General features: G+C 40.2%; 1 protein-coding gene across 1 annotated transcript; it reads right to left on the bottom strand.

The window, feature by feature from the left end:
• Positions 1–8,757: 8,757 nt before the first annotated feature.
• On the bottom strand, positions 8,758–16,213 carry LOC111232140 (repulsive guidance molecule A-like). Its single transcript, XM_022759510.1, has 3 exons — positions 16,032–16,213; positions 12,315–12,826; positions 8,758–10,410 (listed from the first exon to the last, which is right to left on the bottom strand). Exons 1-3 carry the CDS (start codon positions 16,123–16,125, stop codon positions 9,712–9,714), a joined length of 1,305 nt encoding a protein of 434 aa, XP_022615231.1. The 5' UTR covers positions 16,126–16,213; the 3' UTR covers positions 8,758–9,711.
• Positions 16,214–17,645: the final 1,432 nt, after the last annotated feature.

The raw sequence follows: 17,645 nt of genomic DNA, 5'->3' as shown, positions 1-17,645 counted from the left end.
TGTGATGAGACTGAACAACAGAACTTTTTCTTGTTGAGACTTGAATTGTTAATTAAGCAACAAACTAACAAACAAAAAAGCAGCAACAACAAATAGATTTCTATATACATATTATATACACATATATATAAGGAAAGAGGCGCTTGTGGCTTTTACTGTACTGGACAAATGAGGGTTAAAACTTGAAGATCAAGAAAAGCAGTGGAAAAAAAGAAGCTATTCTATACGTCCACTGACAGACTTTCATTCTCTTTCCCTCTTTCTCTTATTCTCTCACCGTCTCTCTCAGCAAGCGCAGAACTATGACTCTTGGAGGTCACTGAGGTTTCCATTAGCAACAGTAGAACTGCAAATCTTTCACCCCTAAGGGACCAAAGGACCAAACATTTTTATTGTTCTGAACAGTAATATATAGTATTAATGATACTAATACTACAAACTACTACTAATAATATTACAAGTTAAACTTAAGAAGAAATACTAGCTTCAGGTTGAAAAAAAAGAGGAAAGGGGTTTTGGTTTCTTTTCCTTTTACATTTATAGCTACTGGGTTTGAGAATATTAAAGCAAAACAGAAAAAAAAATGTATAAAAAAATAAAGCTATACTATTTTAGTGGCGTAGAATATGTGGGTTAGACATTGTTTCGGGCATGTTCAGATATGTTCTTTTGCCACTCATTGCTCCATCTTACCTCAGTATTTCATCTCGGAGGTGTGATCTTTTGGTGTTATTGTGTCGGAAGAAGAAGAAAACAAGTCCTGTAGTGCCAAAAGTGACACAATAACAGCCTCGCCAAGCAAACATCACAGATCTGCGGCGTATTTAGCCATGTAGTGCTGTCCTCTGTTCTTGTCAGCACATTGCAATTCCATAATTGAAACAAGAGTCATTCTGTGTCATCATTAAAACCTTGATATTACAGATAATCTGACCATAAAGCACCGTGGTAAAAGTGCCACCCGGCTGAGCTGGATACGCAGCAGTAAAACAGCACAGCATCTGTAACTGCTTAATAAAATATACAAATGAGCCTGACAGCAGTTGTAAAAATTTCCATCGGCGTGTCACAGTGGTCCCTGCCAGGTCGTGCCCTCTCCCGCTGCCAAGCTCCTCCAGCTGCTCTCAGCAGGCGAGAGCAGACTCCCCTCCTCTTTCTCCTCCCCTCTCTCTCTCCCTCTCTCCTCACCTCCAAGTGCCAGCATATCTCTCTCTTAATAGGGACCATCAGTTCACGGGGGCCCGAGAGCTAACCCACGGCATAATTAGGATAATGATAATATTGATCAGATGGAGAGCAGCACCACGGGGCAAGAGATGCACAATCAATTACACATTGGCATTTTGAATGAATTGACTAAGTGACAGAGTTCATTTTTCTCTCAGTGGCTGGATGGGAGTCCTTTCTCTCTCTTACTATCATCCATAGTCTCAGAGGGGACCACAAACCTGACAGAGGCAGCATGTCCTGTGGGACATGTTGACGGCACTTAAATCTACATCATTATCGCAAAGAAACTAGAAGGTTCAGAGGTTTAGGCTGCAACAGAATCTGTACATAGAGTTTAGAGTAGATTGTACAAGTTCTTCAGTGAAGAGCAGCTGTATTTTTTTTTTTTTTTCCAAAGGGTATAATAGCACAGTAAGAGCTTGTACACGGTGAGGAACAGTCTGGCATTACCAGCCTTAGGAGGTCAAATTAAGAGCAAAATGATCCATCAATTAGACAGCAGCAGGCCTGTAAGTGTGGCTGCTACAGCTGCTGCTGCTTCAACAAGATGACAGCTTACCATTAGCGCCGGTCACACATGGCTCCTATACAGTGTGGTCACGACACATCACGCCGTATCAGATATGACTAATTAACTAAACTTGCTTCATCTGTGGTGATGCTTTTTTACAAAAAGACACAGGACATCCGAGATGAAATCTGCTTTTCACAAGTTATTTGCCTTTCCTGATTCATCCCTTTTTGTTTAAATAATATATAAATATATCCATTTTAGTATCAGATTTGTTCAGTTAACATTCTCTCAGTTGTCTTTTAATTTGAATTTTTTTTTCAGCAAGCCGTTCATGTGTTCAGTTGGCTCTCTGAAGCAGCTTGCCCCTCAGGACTCTGTGAGACCTCAGCGCTCTGATCATCGCTCTAAACTTTAGACACATCAGTGCTTCAGTCATCAAATCACAGTGTTGTCTCTATGGGCCCATCCACACAAGTAGAGTCTTCAGAAAAAAGGACTACTATGCCTCTGTAGTCTGGTACAACAATTGTTATCAGCAGAATGACTGCCCAGGTCCTGATGACTGTATCCTTTCTTTTATTTTTTACTGTGGCTCAGCCATTCCTTTTTATTTTTCTGCTCCACTGGATCAGTATTATTAGAGAGGGGATGTTTCATTTATTAGTAGACCTTTCACAAATGTTACCCTCATTCACTGTATATTGTTCTGTTGCAGGAAAAACTTAGATGGTGTAAGAAGGAAGTCTTTGAAAATGCCTTTTCTCATCTTGAATTGCCAAATTATGCAAGCATATCCACTGCATCTCCTCATCAGACTTTAAATGTGCCAGATTCCTTGATATTTTATGATAACGTATTATAAATGTGTTACTTTCAGGAAATGTTCATTAGTAGAATGAAATATTTGATTTTGTGATATCGTATAACAGTGTAGGCAGGGGGGGTCAGTTCAGGCTGTTATGATATACAATAGGTACAATAGGCTTTTCCAGTGAAAAGGGTAGATTTCATATATATTTGCCAGACGACAGCTTTTTTCCCCCCTGGTGAGTTACTGTTAGTTTCCTCTCTCCTGTCAGGGCCCAGCAGCTTTAGGAAGCTGTGATATATGCCCTCTTTTCCCCGGGCCATACAGGGCCTTATAAACCCGCTCAAAAATCTTTTCTTATGGGATTTCTACTGGAGAGTTTTTTAAATTATTAAAATCAAATTAAATTTGGCCTTCACAACAGCTTGGGTAATGCAAATTAAAGATGCCAGCTGTGGCTGAAATTTAATGAGTTTGAAAAGATGTTGAGTTAATTTCATTCTGCCAAGAAAAAAAAAAAAGAAAGTTGATTGAGCGCAATTAAAACACTGAAGGTTTGTGGATGGGGACAGTTTCCAACCTGATTGAGTTTACAGTTGTGTATGTAGTGCATAAGCCTGGATATACATATCTGCTATATGATTCAGAAAAAAGGAAGGAAAGTAATGAAAAGACTAAAATCCAGGAAATGAAGTGAGTTGTTTAACTTTCATGAATCATCAGAACTGAAACGGCAGTAATGATTCCATTAGTGTTATACATAAGCTGCATGTGGTCGAGCTGAAGTTTATCTCTTACATTGTTTTCACTCTTGCATCTATTTTTATCATTTTTTTTTTAAATATCTGTCATCCTACCATGGTGCCCTTTCAATCTCTGAGCATGCTCAACGGGGGGCAGGGAGGGTTAAAGATTATGATTATGGTACTACTCGTATTAACAATATGATTCTTTAACTATGGTTTGAATGCTAAGGATAGTAGCTTATTATAAATATGAAATCTGTATATTATGGAAAATCAGCACAGGACCTTTCTTTGGGTAAATATAGGTTAGAGTTTGAAATGGAGGGGGGGGCCGGGGAGGGGGGAGGGTTTCGCTTTATAAAGATCTTAACTTTCTGGTTTCTCAGCACAAAGCATACAAAAACATATAAACAGCAGTATGGAGTCTGTGAAGTAGACTTTACTGACATACAGGGCGCAAAAAGAGGAATCTCAGTACTATTCTTTAAACCTGGAGGAGAAAATGCTGTTTACAGGTTGTATTGTTTTTCTTTCTTTTTTCTTTTTAAAGGAGAGCGCCACCTGTTTTTGTGGCAGCGTCAGTACAGCATGGATTAACTGACAGGGAAAGCAGTATCTTTTTATAAAAAAGAAAAACTTAAAAAAAAAAAAACTAAAAAAAAACTATGTGTTCTGTATTAGCCTGAGAAACCAAACTTTTTTCCCCCTGTTGAAATTTCTTAATACTTGCTGCTTAGATTACTTCATATTAATGATTAATGATTTAATAATTTTATATTTAATTATCAGCTCAAGTATGTAACTTGATGTTTATTTATTTATTTATTTATTATTTTTATTTATTTATTTATTTATTTATTATTTATTTATTTATTTATTTATTTAGCCAGTTTTTTTTTTCTTTTATGGTTATGGTAAGATAAAGATATGTATCAAAAGAAATGCTTATTGGGGCTTTTCTCTCTTTCTCTCCTTTTTTTCCAATTTTACAATAAAAATTCAAACTGGATGTTTTGTTTCTCACACTAATATTGAATGAAGTGTTGAACCACGACACAAAGAGAGGGGGAGTTGTTGCACAAGGCATTGCTCCGCTCCAGGACCTTGAAAGTTGCACGGTTCAGATGTTGCAGCCTCTTACAGCTCGGCACCTTGGAATCTGTTACTGACACCTTATCCATGTTGAGTGATGAAACTGTGATATCAGGGTCATTGCCCTTTAAAGGATAACTGGGTCATTGCTACACACTCTACACACTCCTTCAGTTAAAACAAAACAAAAAAAAACATTTTACAGTTCATATTTTTGTGGCAGCAGCCTTTGAGCTTAGAATTCATCTTGAAATTCTAGATGCTCCAGTGGTAAAAATGAACCTATTTCATCCTCATGTAGAAACTGCGTTGCTGTTTGTGTAGGATGATTTAAATGATCTGTTATTGTGGAAGGGTTTACTAGTTAGCAGGTCACCTGATGCTGCTCTGCTGCAGAGAGACGAGTGAAATATGTGTCAGGATAGTAAAAGAATACAAAAACAAAACCACTGCACACAAACATCAGACATTCTCAGTCGGGAGGTGTCACGCAGAGGCTGTAATAGAAAGACAGGGGAACAAATAACATTATCATCTTGACAAGCAGTAAATTGATATAAGGAAGGCGGCGAGTATCAGTCAAGTTTACATAACTATTGCATGGCTTTGATGCCAGAAGCTAAATCTGATGCAACGTCTTGACAGTTGACTTGCGTCTGCACATACACCTTGTAATCATCATCTTCATACATCAGCACTCACTGTAGCAACAGAAGCAGTACAGCTGAGACACCACATTCATGTTTTGAAGAGCATATGAGGAATAAAAAAAAAGGAAAAAGAATGGGAGGGACAAAAAAGTAGAGCCACTGGCTCATGAAATAAATTGTCCCAATTACAATAAAGTGTGGCTCTTGGTCAGTGTGCACGGCAGGCAGTTCATCTTTATTACAATCAGTTAATGAAAATCAATCCCCCTCCTGATAAACTCTTATCTCCACGGCCTTTGCGCGCCCCTCGTGCAGGGAGATAATAAATTAGGGTAATATTGCCTTTGATGAGGGAGTGAATTGCAAATTATTGTAACTTTCCAAGATTTATGATGCAGATGCTTAATTTCCGAGCTGGGTTTTTTGGGGCGTCAGGGTGCCGGGGGGCCATTTGTTAAAAGTTTGGTGACACAGGCTCGTTAATAAAAATACACCCTCAGACAGCCAGGTGCTCTCAGCTGTTCTCTACTGTAACAGTAGCAGAGAAAACGCTGCTGAAATGGCAGGAGCTCCGAGCTTGTAGGATATATCCTTAGACGTGGCATTTTACCTACAACACAGAATACACATGAAGAGGCAGAAACCCAGGGGATGTAATGTGTTTACTAAAGTATGACTGCCAATCATACGGTTTTATCCCCCCACCCTCCCAAAATCTCTATCACACAAGCCAGGAGCATATGATTTGATATGTAGGTCAATACCCATTCTGCAGTGAGCCAGTGGGTGAGGTGTGTCTAGTTGCTTGCTGTCACTCTGATTATTGAGGAGACACAGAAAGATTGGGTTGGTCAGGTATGAGAGAGCCTGTGGTATGAGATAGCTGTATAATCGCTGCAAGTAGAGCTGTCTAAAAACCACACACACACACACACACACACACACGAAAACTCCCTGAGAAATGAGTAACTTCTTGCTCTTTGTTCTGCAGCAGTGACCCATGTAACAGGGTGTAATGTATGTACACGCTGGACGTCTTCTGTTCGGTGCAACAATCAGACTCTTGAGTGCATCATTAACCAAAATGCTTCAGCGAGAGAGGGTTAGGGGGTCTAACAAGTCGTCAGGAACTGCGGGAATGATGCAAGGTGATCATTTAAGGAGCCACTTGTGAAACTGGAGGCAAACACAATCTCACAAGAGCAGCTGAATGAGTTTACAGCTGCGGCTGACCGACATCTTCGGCATCATTTAGTATCAATGAATCCAGCAAGAGCGTAAACTGCTAAAATGCAACTCACTGAAGATGTTTTCTACATATACAAAAATCACTCCTCATCCTCTGCATTATCTTTTATTAATGTTATCATGTAATGTACATTTGAGGCCTTTCAGCTCCTCTCTTACTTGAGCTATGATACCTTAAACATCAATATCAAAGTGAATTCAAGCCTCATAATGCTTTCCACACTTGATCATCTTGTGATACAAAAGCCTCCTCATCAAGGCCACCTCATTTAAGTATAAGGAAGATCTTGCGTTAAGACAGCCATCAATCTATCCATTATCAATCAAGGAGAGGACTCACACACCACTATCTATTTATCTTGCCAAGTGCTCTATTAATATCAAATTAATTTCCCCATTGAGAGAATCAATCACTCAAGCAGTTTTTTCTCAACTCATTAGCTTGGTAATTGTCCTTGTTTACAGGGGAAAGTCAAGACAGGATGGCTCAAAGAGGGTGGACGAGCAATCTATACAGGCTAGAGCAGTTTCCTGCAAACCTGACGGGACTCTACTGTCAGTGAAGTGTTGAAGTTTTTATACACTCTTCATTTCCAATTTTTCTTTTTATTATAGAAGTTTTCAATGTCAATGTAATTTTTTTCACATTTTAAATGTTCTGAAGTTGTCAAGAAACTCATCACCTTACAGCAGACGGAGAGGGCGCTCTCACATGGGGTTATTATATAAGGCTGGTAGTGTCTGACAGAGCTGTCAGGTGACTGTATCTCAACAGGTAACATGAATCAAGACAGGGCCTGAAGCTTTTCAGCTTTGTTTAAACCATAAAGCACGTAGGTTGGAGGAACATATCTCATCAGCTGCAACACACAGAGCACAGAGCAACGTATTTTGATGAAAGGTGGTAGAGTGAGCCTAGAGGAAGAATTATTCAGGTCATTAACTTCAGGAAAAAGTATCAATACAACTGTGTAAAAACAAACAAGTAGTTCCCACACGAGTAAAGGTACAGCAAAATGTACTTTAAATATCAGAAGTACAAGTACTTATAATCAAGTAAAGTGTTCCTTGTGACTGACACATTATTATAAATGACGGTATTAGATTTTCAGTTCCGATACATCAGTATGTAAGAAGCATTTCCCTGTTGTAGCTGGTTACATGCAGCTAGATCAAACCACATTAAACACGTTCAGTGGTTCCCAGCCTCGTGGTCCAAAGTGTCACAAGATGAAACAATCAGTAAAGTAATTGATTAGTTGATTGACAGAAAAATAATTTGACTTTGGGTCTTGAACATGACAGAGGGACCTTGTAATGAGTCATAAGCTGAAACGCTGGCAACCACTGGTTTAATCTTTAAAAATGTTTTTTTTAATTTTATGAGCTTGTCTGAAGTTTTTTAATGTAAAACTAAATCCGAAAAGTAACCAGTAACTATATCTGAGAGATGAATGTAGTGGGGTAAAAAGTACAATATTTACCTCTGAAATGTAGTGCAGTATAAAATAGCACATAATGCAAAGATTCAAATTAAGCACAGGTACCTCAAAACTGTACTTAAGACGAGTACTTGAGTGAATGTACTACACCAATCCACAATCGCCTCCCTCCTTCTCCATCCCTCTCCTCCTTCCTCCTAAAATGAGGAAGGAGGTGATGAACTTGATCCAGGCGATCTGAAATGTGCCTCACATGTAAAAGTGTTAAATTGAGGCTGTGTTTCATCAGCCGTCTCTCAAACCACGCAGCTCACCGAGGTGTTGTCTTTATTTGAAGAAATGGGACATGGAGAGATTAAGTATGACTGCACATGTGACGAAACATGCTGTCACTCAGAGTTACTTTTAACTCAGTTCAAGATAAAAATTAAATCTACATCTACTAATTATAGAGCATTAATTCTTAATGTCTTTATAAAGGAGTGTGCTGGAGCCTTCTTAATTGCATTTTTGATGGTGATAAAAGCTGATCACATCCCTCTCTCTAGTCCCAGCACTCATTGTTCATATACAGTGCAAATATCAGCACCGTGTGCTGTTGTTGACTCTAACCTGGTGTTAACCACAGACTAAATCCTATTTGGAGCCATGCAGCGCTCTGGCAGACAAAAGCAAAGCCAGCAGCCAGCTCAGCACTCAGAGGTAACATTTACACAGGGGACTGAGAACATACTGTGGATCCCTACAGCTACACAGCCAGCTTGTCAAAACTGTCTTTATACTACAAGCTGTCAGGCCTTATAGACTGAGGACCCCAACAGGACAGAAGTGGCATTACAGGCACAGAGTTAGGAAATGCCACTACTGTGAAACACTGTTATTTTAAAAAATGTTTACTGTCATTTTATGATTATCTGACGTCTCAACTGAGAAACAGTGCACACGTTTCCCCATTCATGTTTCAATAACTGCAAAGTTCACAAAAGAATGACAAAAAAGAAGGAGAAAAACAGTTCTTGGTCGAGTGTCCAACACTTTAATACAGAAAATGACACATACAACACAAACATATTAGTTTACGTTTCTTACAATGTCTCAAAATAACCTACTAAACACAACAAATGTAAAACATATTACAGTTAAAACATCTATACACGGGCAAATGTACACAATATAAAACACATATATACACTCTTTTAATATATTATTATATAAAGATTTGTTGTTTTTTTTTTACCTTTAAAACTGGAAGCCAAACAGCTTGAAGAGGAGTGTTTCACAGAAGATGAGAAACTGCTGAGAATATCACACTGACACATCATATATTATGGATAGGTAGTTTTTACATACAGTTGTTGGATCCTGTGTATTTAACATGTCGATTTCAGAAATAGACAAAGAAACAACATTTAAATACACACAACTTGCTGTTAAAACCTGTAAGTGCTAGTGATGTTACTGGATTATACAGGATCTAGAAGCCATATAAAAAACAACTTTGAGTTTATGACATTTAAGCAGCTCCATACATGGTGGAGTGTTTGGAGGTTGTGCATTTTCTCAGTAAAAATGAAATATTTACAAAAAAAAGCCCCATGGAGGTCAGCACACACGATTATGAGTTTTACCTTTTAAAATACTGATGTAAACCAATTAATAGTGAGAGTGTGAAAATGGTGAACACATTGTATTTGACCTCAAACCACATGACTGTATGTGAATCTGTTTTACTTCAGATGATGGGATCCACGTATAAATCCACAGATAATGTAAAGTGGGAACAAACGTCATCTTTCATGAGTGTGAAATCCTTCAAATGACAAAAACAGAAAACATTCAAAATTTCCAAGAAAAACAAAACAAAAACAAATACATGTCTGAGCTCTAGTCACTCTTTCCTCAAGCTGGTAATGCTTCCACGTTTTGTTTGCTTCCATGTTTCTCCTTTTTTAAAATCATTAATATTCATTTATTTTTTTTTTTACAAAAGCAGCAGAATGAGGAGTATGAGTGAGAGCAGGGGACTGTTGGCCGCTGCTGCTGTCGACGTGTGTGACACCCCTCTGTTGTAAAAATGAGGAGTCCTCGGGGAGTTCTGCTTCAGTTTACTGGGCGGCAGAGCCTTTAAATCCTCCAGAGCGCCATAGGCTGCCATAGAGAACTCAGGGTCTCCTGTGGTCAGCAAGTCAAACACACAGGACTGAAAGTACACATCTTCCACCTGCAGAGTCTCTCTACACTTGGCCGTGGCCCGCTCCACCGTGTAGACCTGGTGAGGAGGCCGCAGAGGGCCCAGTTCTGTGTTGGTGCCCTGCAGGCGGGGCTGCTGGCTCTGCCGGGCCAGTGTGTGCTCTTTGATGAGCTCATTGCGCGGGCAGCCGTGCAGGCAGAGCTGCAGACCCCCGTTGTCCTCCGAAAAGTCCAGGTTGTCCTCCGGCATGCGGATGGCAAAGGTCAGGTAGCTGCCAACGCGCCGGATGATGATGGAAGTGCCGATGTAACGGGCCTGAATCTTCACCTGCCGGCCCACTCCAGAGCCACCACGCTCGTCAATGGTCAGGCTGCCGCTCTCACCACCGCTGCGAGTCCCATCCTGAAAAGCCAACGGCAGATCCTCAGTGGTGGCCTGGTACACCTTCTGATCTGTACAGCCGTGATAGGACTTGAAGATCACTGTGATCTGAAATGTGGAGAAACAAATAAAATCAATATTAAATCACATATGAAAATATTTTACAAGACAAATTTGTATTTTATGTTATAGTGTGAATATTCTCCCAAACATAAAACAACTGATAACTGAGCTAAAAGGTCACATCTTTGCTTCAATGTAATGATACACTTGAAAGGTACCTGCCTAAACCCTGAATAAGAGCAGTATTGATTAAAGCCACAAGGTGGCAGCAGGAAACCACAAATTTAAAAGGCTGAGGAACACGTTTGTGGGCCTCCCTGGCTTCTCCCCATACACTGACAGTGAATTTCCCTTTGGTATAATCTTATTCCAATTTTAAGTATTCAAGAGGATTGTTGTCACAGACGTCTAATGGTTCATAACCAACCAAACTCCTCACATTAATGACAACTAAAATCAATTTATGGTCTTTACAATCACCGATCCTTTCTTACACACACACAACAAATACTAACACTAAAAATAAGGGCAATAACTCCACTACTCTTCCTTGAATGTCAGATCAAACAGCACTGTTTTATAAGCGGCTCAATTATCTGTATATGTTCCATCACCTCTACAGTGGCACTGCTGGTTTTTGCTCAGTGACTGACTGTGATTTGTATTCCAGCTGAGCTTTGAAAAATTGGGGCCTAACCTCTGTTTCTTCAAAACATCTTGACAAAGCGGTGGCTGCGGTTACGTTTACACTTACGGGGATACTGTATTTGATGGATGATTTCCTGTCTTAAGTCTGGCAGTTGAAAACAACTCCAAAAGCATGATGGGTCCATGCGGGTGCTGGCACAGACATGCAGACTGTACACACACTACAGGTTTGCATTAGGCTGCATATACCTTTGAAAAAGTTTGCTCTGAAATCCCTGACACAATATGACACAGTTTATTGTTTTACATAGCTTGGTTTCAAACAGGAGAATTGGTAAGTTTAGGGAAGCCAGTGACATTACCCGAAAACATAGAGCTTTTAAAGGCCAGCCTATTTAATTAACAGAATTTAAAAAAAAAAAACTTGCTGCAGTCCAATTATTCCTTTATTTTTCCACATTATTCCATATTTACACAAAAAGCGCCCAGTTAATTATTTGACCAGAGGGGTGAAAAAAACATTCCAGATCGTGGTGGTGGAGGAAAATGTTTGAGTGAGCGTTAATCACTACCATATGACCACCCATGTGTTAAAGGTAGAGCGCTCAAGCATGTCTGTGATTCAACACCACTAAGGACTCCCCTCCTCTCTTTTCCCCTCACAGATCTGAAGGAGCTCCAAGACAAGAGGAATGCTGGAGGCTCGAGAGGCACCGTGGAATGACGATTAACTTCACATGTTTGATACTTCATGGCAATACTTAAGCTCGCAAGCTAGCATCCAAAAACAGCCTACTCATATAGGCCATTAAATTCAAACTTAGTATAACAAAAGTGTTGATTTCTAATATGGACATAGGCGGTTGTTGTGACAAAAGTAGTAGATTTCCACTCATAATGCAGAAAATCTTATATTAAAAACAATGACCAGCACTTTGATCAAATTATACAAGATACTAAATTCACTGCACCTTCTAAACTGGTGGTTCCCTAGCTGAGGTTTGAGACCTCCCAAAGGGGTTACAATATAAATCTGCAGAATGAAAAAATTAATTAGGTTTATTGTTGCCAGGTGCCTTTAATGTTTGCTTGTTTTTCTTGTGAAATTCTGAATAGATACTTATTCAAGCCTCCAAAATGTATTCAAATTAAACTATATAAGAAATGAAAATAATATTTTGGTTGAAACAACTTAAAGAGGCAGTTGCAAACTATGACAGGGGTTGCAAGTAGACACTACTTTGTTTCAAGGGCTCACACGTCCAAAAATATGGGAACCTCTGATATAAAACCATGCTCACCTTGCTGGTTGCCGTGGCGCTCGAGCCGAGGACAACAGGCACATTGGTCACCTGCACCGACAGGAAGCGGTTATCAATCAGAGGCCACGCCCCTTCCACCTTACAGGTCTGAAACTCGTCTCGGAAAGTCCGTAGGTGCGGGTCTCCAAATAATCCACAGTGGGCGTATTTCTTCTGCTGACCCGCTGAGCCAGACATGAGGACCCGATTCTCATAGTCGCACAGCTCCGACACAGCCGGCCGAGACGTGCTGGGCACCTTGGCGGAGGAGGTGGGCCCGTCGCTGGAGCAGTTATGCTGAGAGAATAACTCCTTAATGCGAAAGACAGCTGAGTGGTAAACCAAGTCACCCCTACAGCTGCGTGCCTGCCGCCGGGTGCACAGGGCGTAGGCCCTCAGGGCGATGCAGTAGTCCACATCCAGAGCCACGTCCTCCTGCAGACCACTAGAGGGTGAGGTAGAAGCCACGTACTCGGCATTGCAGCGCTGAATTCGACACTGCTGGCAGTGAGCTGAAAAACAAAAACAATGAAAATCAACATTTTGTCCTGCAACACCTAAATATGTGACAATAACTATGAAAATTTTGTTTAGTCATTATCCTCCGTTACCTCCCTCTCTGCAATAATTATGCTGATGATCTACCAATATAACCCATACAAAGTTTACTTCTTTTAACAATCTAAAATCCATCTGACATTTACGGATACATTACGTCAGCTCAATACTTGAGCCAGCAGAGTCAAAACTTTTCCACTATCAAGTTTAGCTCAATCAGGAGAGCCATTAAAACCCAAATGTGTGAGCTCACGAGGCCATGATCCCACACTGTGCTCCAGAGTCAGTCAAAACTTATTTCCCCCAACTAGCCCTCACAGAAATAGCATGTAGCCTCACTGTAGGAGGAAATCAACCTGTGTTAGTTTGCCTGAGGGTGTTGAATGTGGTTTGGCTGTTGCTGAGGTAATTGAAATCCATTAAGCTACTCTACATGGCACGGCAGAGCTCGGTATATGGGGGCAGCTAACTTCAGGAGGATCACAAGAGGAACATCACAAAGAATGGTGCTTCTTCCGCATCTCAGGGTCCTAACTGGAAGCTGGGCAGGGGTAGGGGCTGCAAACACAGCATGTGATATTTAGATGGTATTGCCTAAATACAGGGCTTCCGGTTGAGTTAAGACTCACATGTGGGATATTATCATTATATTACCAAGCAAAAGAAAGAACTACAACTTCCTTCTGCAGGAAATAAGAGTGTAGACATTCATCGAGTTCATTTCAGTTGTGTGTTACTTTTGGGTGGGATGTCTGGGATGGATTTCATTTTCCATTTTCAACAGACAGCAGATCAACATCAGCCAGCATCCAAAACACGTACATCACTTCTACTGCAAGACTGCGATCAGTTGCAATACACTGCCCTTCTATGGCAACAGAGAATTCTTCTGTTTACTCCAAAGCTCCATCAAATCTCCCAACTGCCCGAACAGAGACGACAAGACAAGCATGGAGATTTCACACCAAGTGCTCATGAATATTTTTTTAATCATTTCTTCACTTTACATCTGATTCACAGAAGGAGCATGGCAGATGATTAATGCATCTCACTGTCACTGCAGTTCAACACCAGCCCTGATAAAACCGAGATGGAGTGTGAGAGGTCAAGTTAGAGCCATTCTGCATCCCTCCACTGAATTCCAACAGGGCTCCCCCGTCTCGTTACGAGGTCACCCAAGTCTGCTGTGATTGACACTTTTTGACAATCACTGCCTGTGAGGCCATCAACAATCATGCATCTCCCTGAAGAGTCTTTTTGCTCTGGCACTTAGTAGGCTCCCAATAAGTGTGAGGACCATAGGGGAAACATGAGAACAGAAAAAGGAAAATTCAAACAGACCACACAAACAGCATTGGTGTTAGTATATTATAGATTAGTAGATTACAGTTATATAGATAGAGAAGGAGACAAAGGCACTGTTTTACAATGGTTTCGGCCTGGTCTGTAGGTTGCAGTGTAACAAGTGTCAAATAGTCAGTATTGGTTCCAACATAGCCACAATGCATGCCTCAGTTGGCTCAGGGCCAGATACTCAAGATCAGTACAAAACAATCCTGAAAACATCTTTACATTGTATTAAATGGTAGATAAACTATTTTTTAAAGGTTTTTGTTAAATCATAGTGATTACACTTTGACACTGTAAAATAAATACTCAAACATGAAGAAATTTGCCAATGTTTTGGACACAAGTCTATTTCAATAAACTTATGTACATACAATACAGTTTTTTTTTGTTTGTTTTTTTACTATAACCAACTTCTAAATGCCTTTCAGGCACTATTTCAGTGTATTTCAACCATCACACCACTTATAGTGCTCATACACTACTTAAAAATAAATTTGAACCTTGTGTGTTGCAAGACATAGCTCCAAGAGTACTGTTTATCATCTTTACATATAATGTTTTCAGGACTGATTTGTTAAATTAAAGCATGATTGTCTGAATAACTAACATTAAAGTTAAATACCATTTATATTCTGTCATTTGTTTACTCATCTAAGTTGTAACATTTAACGTTAAAGATATCCACATCAAATAATACTTTAATAATTAGTATGTGACTTTCGCGTTAATAACAAAATAAATGTATAAAGAGTACGGTTGTGTGAATAGTTTTTTCTAATTCCCCGATAGAGATTACTCAAGTCTAACTTCACAACAGTTGAAATAAACAGCTGAAACCCCCTTGGTAAAAAAAAATAAAAAATCTCATCAAGTGTGTTAACTTTGTCTTAAACACAAAAGTGAGAAACACTTTAGGGAACTGGACATTACATATGAAATATATCAACTTCAAAATCCAAACAAAGCATGCTCTTTGATGTGGTTCGGTTAGCTGGTTCCTGGTCTCCGGCTCGGACAGAGGAGCGACCAACACGTTCAGAGGCCAAAAAGTTGGACCCCCATGCATGGTGGCTAACAAAGTTAATAAATGAAGCATGAATAGGGGGAAATATCGTGCTCCAAATAGACTCGACAACAGCTTAAACCATCCAAACTAGATGTAAAAGCCACCGTCGAGAAAAGAACACTAAATGTAACCGTTTGGTTTTCTATTAGCGGCATTTTCTGGTTTTTAAAAAACAAGCCCCGTGGTTTTCTTCTGGTCCGACTGAGGGTGCTGAACGCCAGTTGCTAATGAGCTATGCTAACGGGGAGCTAAGTCGTAACTGAACACAACTTGGTAAAAGTTGCAGCAGCAATGCGTCTGTTTGGTTAAATGTGTGAACTGATAATCGGTTGGTGGCAAACTTGTTTAATAAAGTTGTTTTGGGTGCGGAAAGTGGTAAATTTGTGAAAACAGACGTCCGTAAAGTGAGTTAACTCGTGCTGCTCGGCTAGCAGCGATACAAGTGTTGCAGTGCAGGCTGGAGGCTGGGATACTCCGCAGCAACAGGACATTACTTTGTCCCCGCTGTGGACGGGGTACTTTTAAACAACAGCGACTCTTTTCGTCCCTCTTTAAACACCAAACACGCAAAAGCCCGTAATTATATGCAAGGAAAGTTAAAAGTCATTAAAGAATTTGAGTTTAGCCACACAGCGAAAAAGTTAACTTTTTTCCACCTCCACCTCCATTTCAGGGAGTGCGGGACGCAGCTTTGCATGCAGGAGAGGAGTGGAGGAGCACGGATTGAAAAAGGCAGCACTTACCTGGTCGAAACAGCAGCGAAAGTAAAACCATCGTCAACGTTACACAGTCCCAAAGCTGCCGCTTAGCCGTGATTTGAGGTCCGCTTCTCCCCATACCAATCCATTCAGTTAGAATGGAGTTCCTCGACTGCTTCTCATCGACGCTGTGGCTGCGGGAAATCAGACAAAAATTCGTCTTCTTTCCCAAGCGCTGTCATTCAAAAGGGGCCCCTGTCTTCAGGGCGGCTCTACGAGGGAGGGGTCTAAAGTGTAGACTGGGCCCAGAGGTGACTGCTGGCCAATGAAATACTAATTATTCAGTAACCACTTGATATTTACATGTAGTGGCAATTACTTGGGACGTGGACAGTGGAAGAGTGCCCTCAACAACAGTGAGGGCGGCGAGAAATAATAATTGCCCTGATTATGATTGAAGAATCACAGGTTTTTGTGGCTATAATAGATATACAACTGCCTATTACATTAACATGTATAATATATGGCATGTATGTGCTGAGGTTAAAATACAGGGCAATTCACCATATTCAGAAGTGACAAGTAATAAAACTTTTCTCATGCAGAAAATTTAAGTCTTTGCACTACAAAGCACTCAGGGGCATCTGCCCTGTTTGCCTCCCCCTCCTCCTGAGGACAAATGTTTGTGTGTTTTCAGCATTAAGCAGGATTTTCTCACCTGTTGTTTTCTCACTCTAAACTAAGAGCTAAAATAATGGAGTTTGATTAACAATTGTAAGTGCAAACTAACAAATTTGCTTAGTTTATCTAGAGATTGTGTTATATATATGTTATATGTTATAGATTCCATATATAGAACCAGAAACTCTCATTGTGAAGTTAGAGATAGCATTATCCTGACATTAATGAACAACAAGTAGAGTGAGAGCGTGAATAGAGGTAACCTATAATGTGGGGTTTTCTGCATTGCAGATAGTTTCTTTGGGGTCGGTAAATTCCCCCTTTAGGTCTCTTTATCCTGGTTGCCAAAACACGGCTATTGTCTGTTTTTGTCACTTACAAGATTCAGAGAAAAATACTCTAACTCAATTATTTTCTCTCAGCAAATCTCAGTGTGTTATTCATTTTTCCATTACATTTTCAGTTAGCAACTTGTGTGTTACTCTTTTGCTTTTGTGGCCAACTTTCCATCTCTCTCACTCCTTCAACGACACTCCGTCTTTCATTTGCACAGCTGCTGTGAGGCCAGACCATCTGCAAGCCACATAGACTCACCAGCTTTCAGTCTTTTTGCCCGACACACACACTGTGCGTTTTTTGTGCCATGCAAATAAAGAATTTTAATGCGCCACCCAATTACTGAATAAAATATTGGTATTAAGAAAATTAACAGTAAAGGTTTGTGTAGTTTCTAGAATTAGCTTAAACGTTGAAGCTTTGTTTTGGTGCAGATGGGACATTTGGTTTGTAGCTGTGGTCTCCCTCTGCGCTTTCCTCCTGACTTTATGAGAGAGAAGTGAACCCAGACAGTTATTGGATCACTGGTTTTTCTATACACATGCAGGCTCCTCCGGCCACACAATTGTGTGATTCAGGTGGCCTGTCAGTCTTGTGAAAGGTCTTCACAGGCCCATGTTGATGTGGGGCTGATATATATAG

This window comes from Seriola dumerili, unplaced genomic scaffold (genome assembly GCF_002260705.1).
Source record: "Seriola dumerili isolate Sdu_G_001 unplaced genomic scaffold, Sdu_1.0 BDQW01000322.1, whole genome shotgun sequence".
Lineage (NCBI taxonomy): Eukaryota > Metazoa > Chordata > Actinopteri > Carangiformes > Carangidae > Seriola > Seriola dumerili.
Note: the sequence above shows the minus strand (reverse complement) of the source record. Positions and strands in the feature narration are given on the sequence as shown.

Bases quoted from the DNA above. Each gene is read 5' to 3' on its own strand.
- LOC111232140 (XM_022759510.1), bottom strand. From the start codon at position 16,125: ATGGGGAGAAGCGGACCTCAAATCACGGCTAAGCGGCAGCTTTGGGAC. The intron at 12,827-16,031 runs GTAAGTGCTGCC...TTTGTTTTTCAG, and splicing joins TTCGCTGCTGTTTCGACCAG to CTCACTGCCAGCAGTGTCGA. The intron at 10,411-12,314 runs GTGAGCATGGTT...TCCACATTTCAG, and splicing joins GCGCCACGGCAACCAGCAAG to ATCACAGTGATCTTCAAGTC.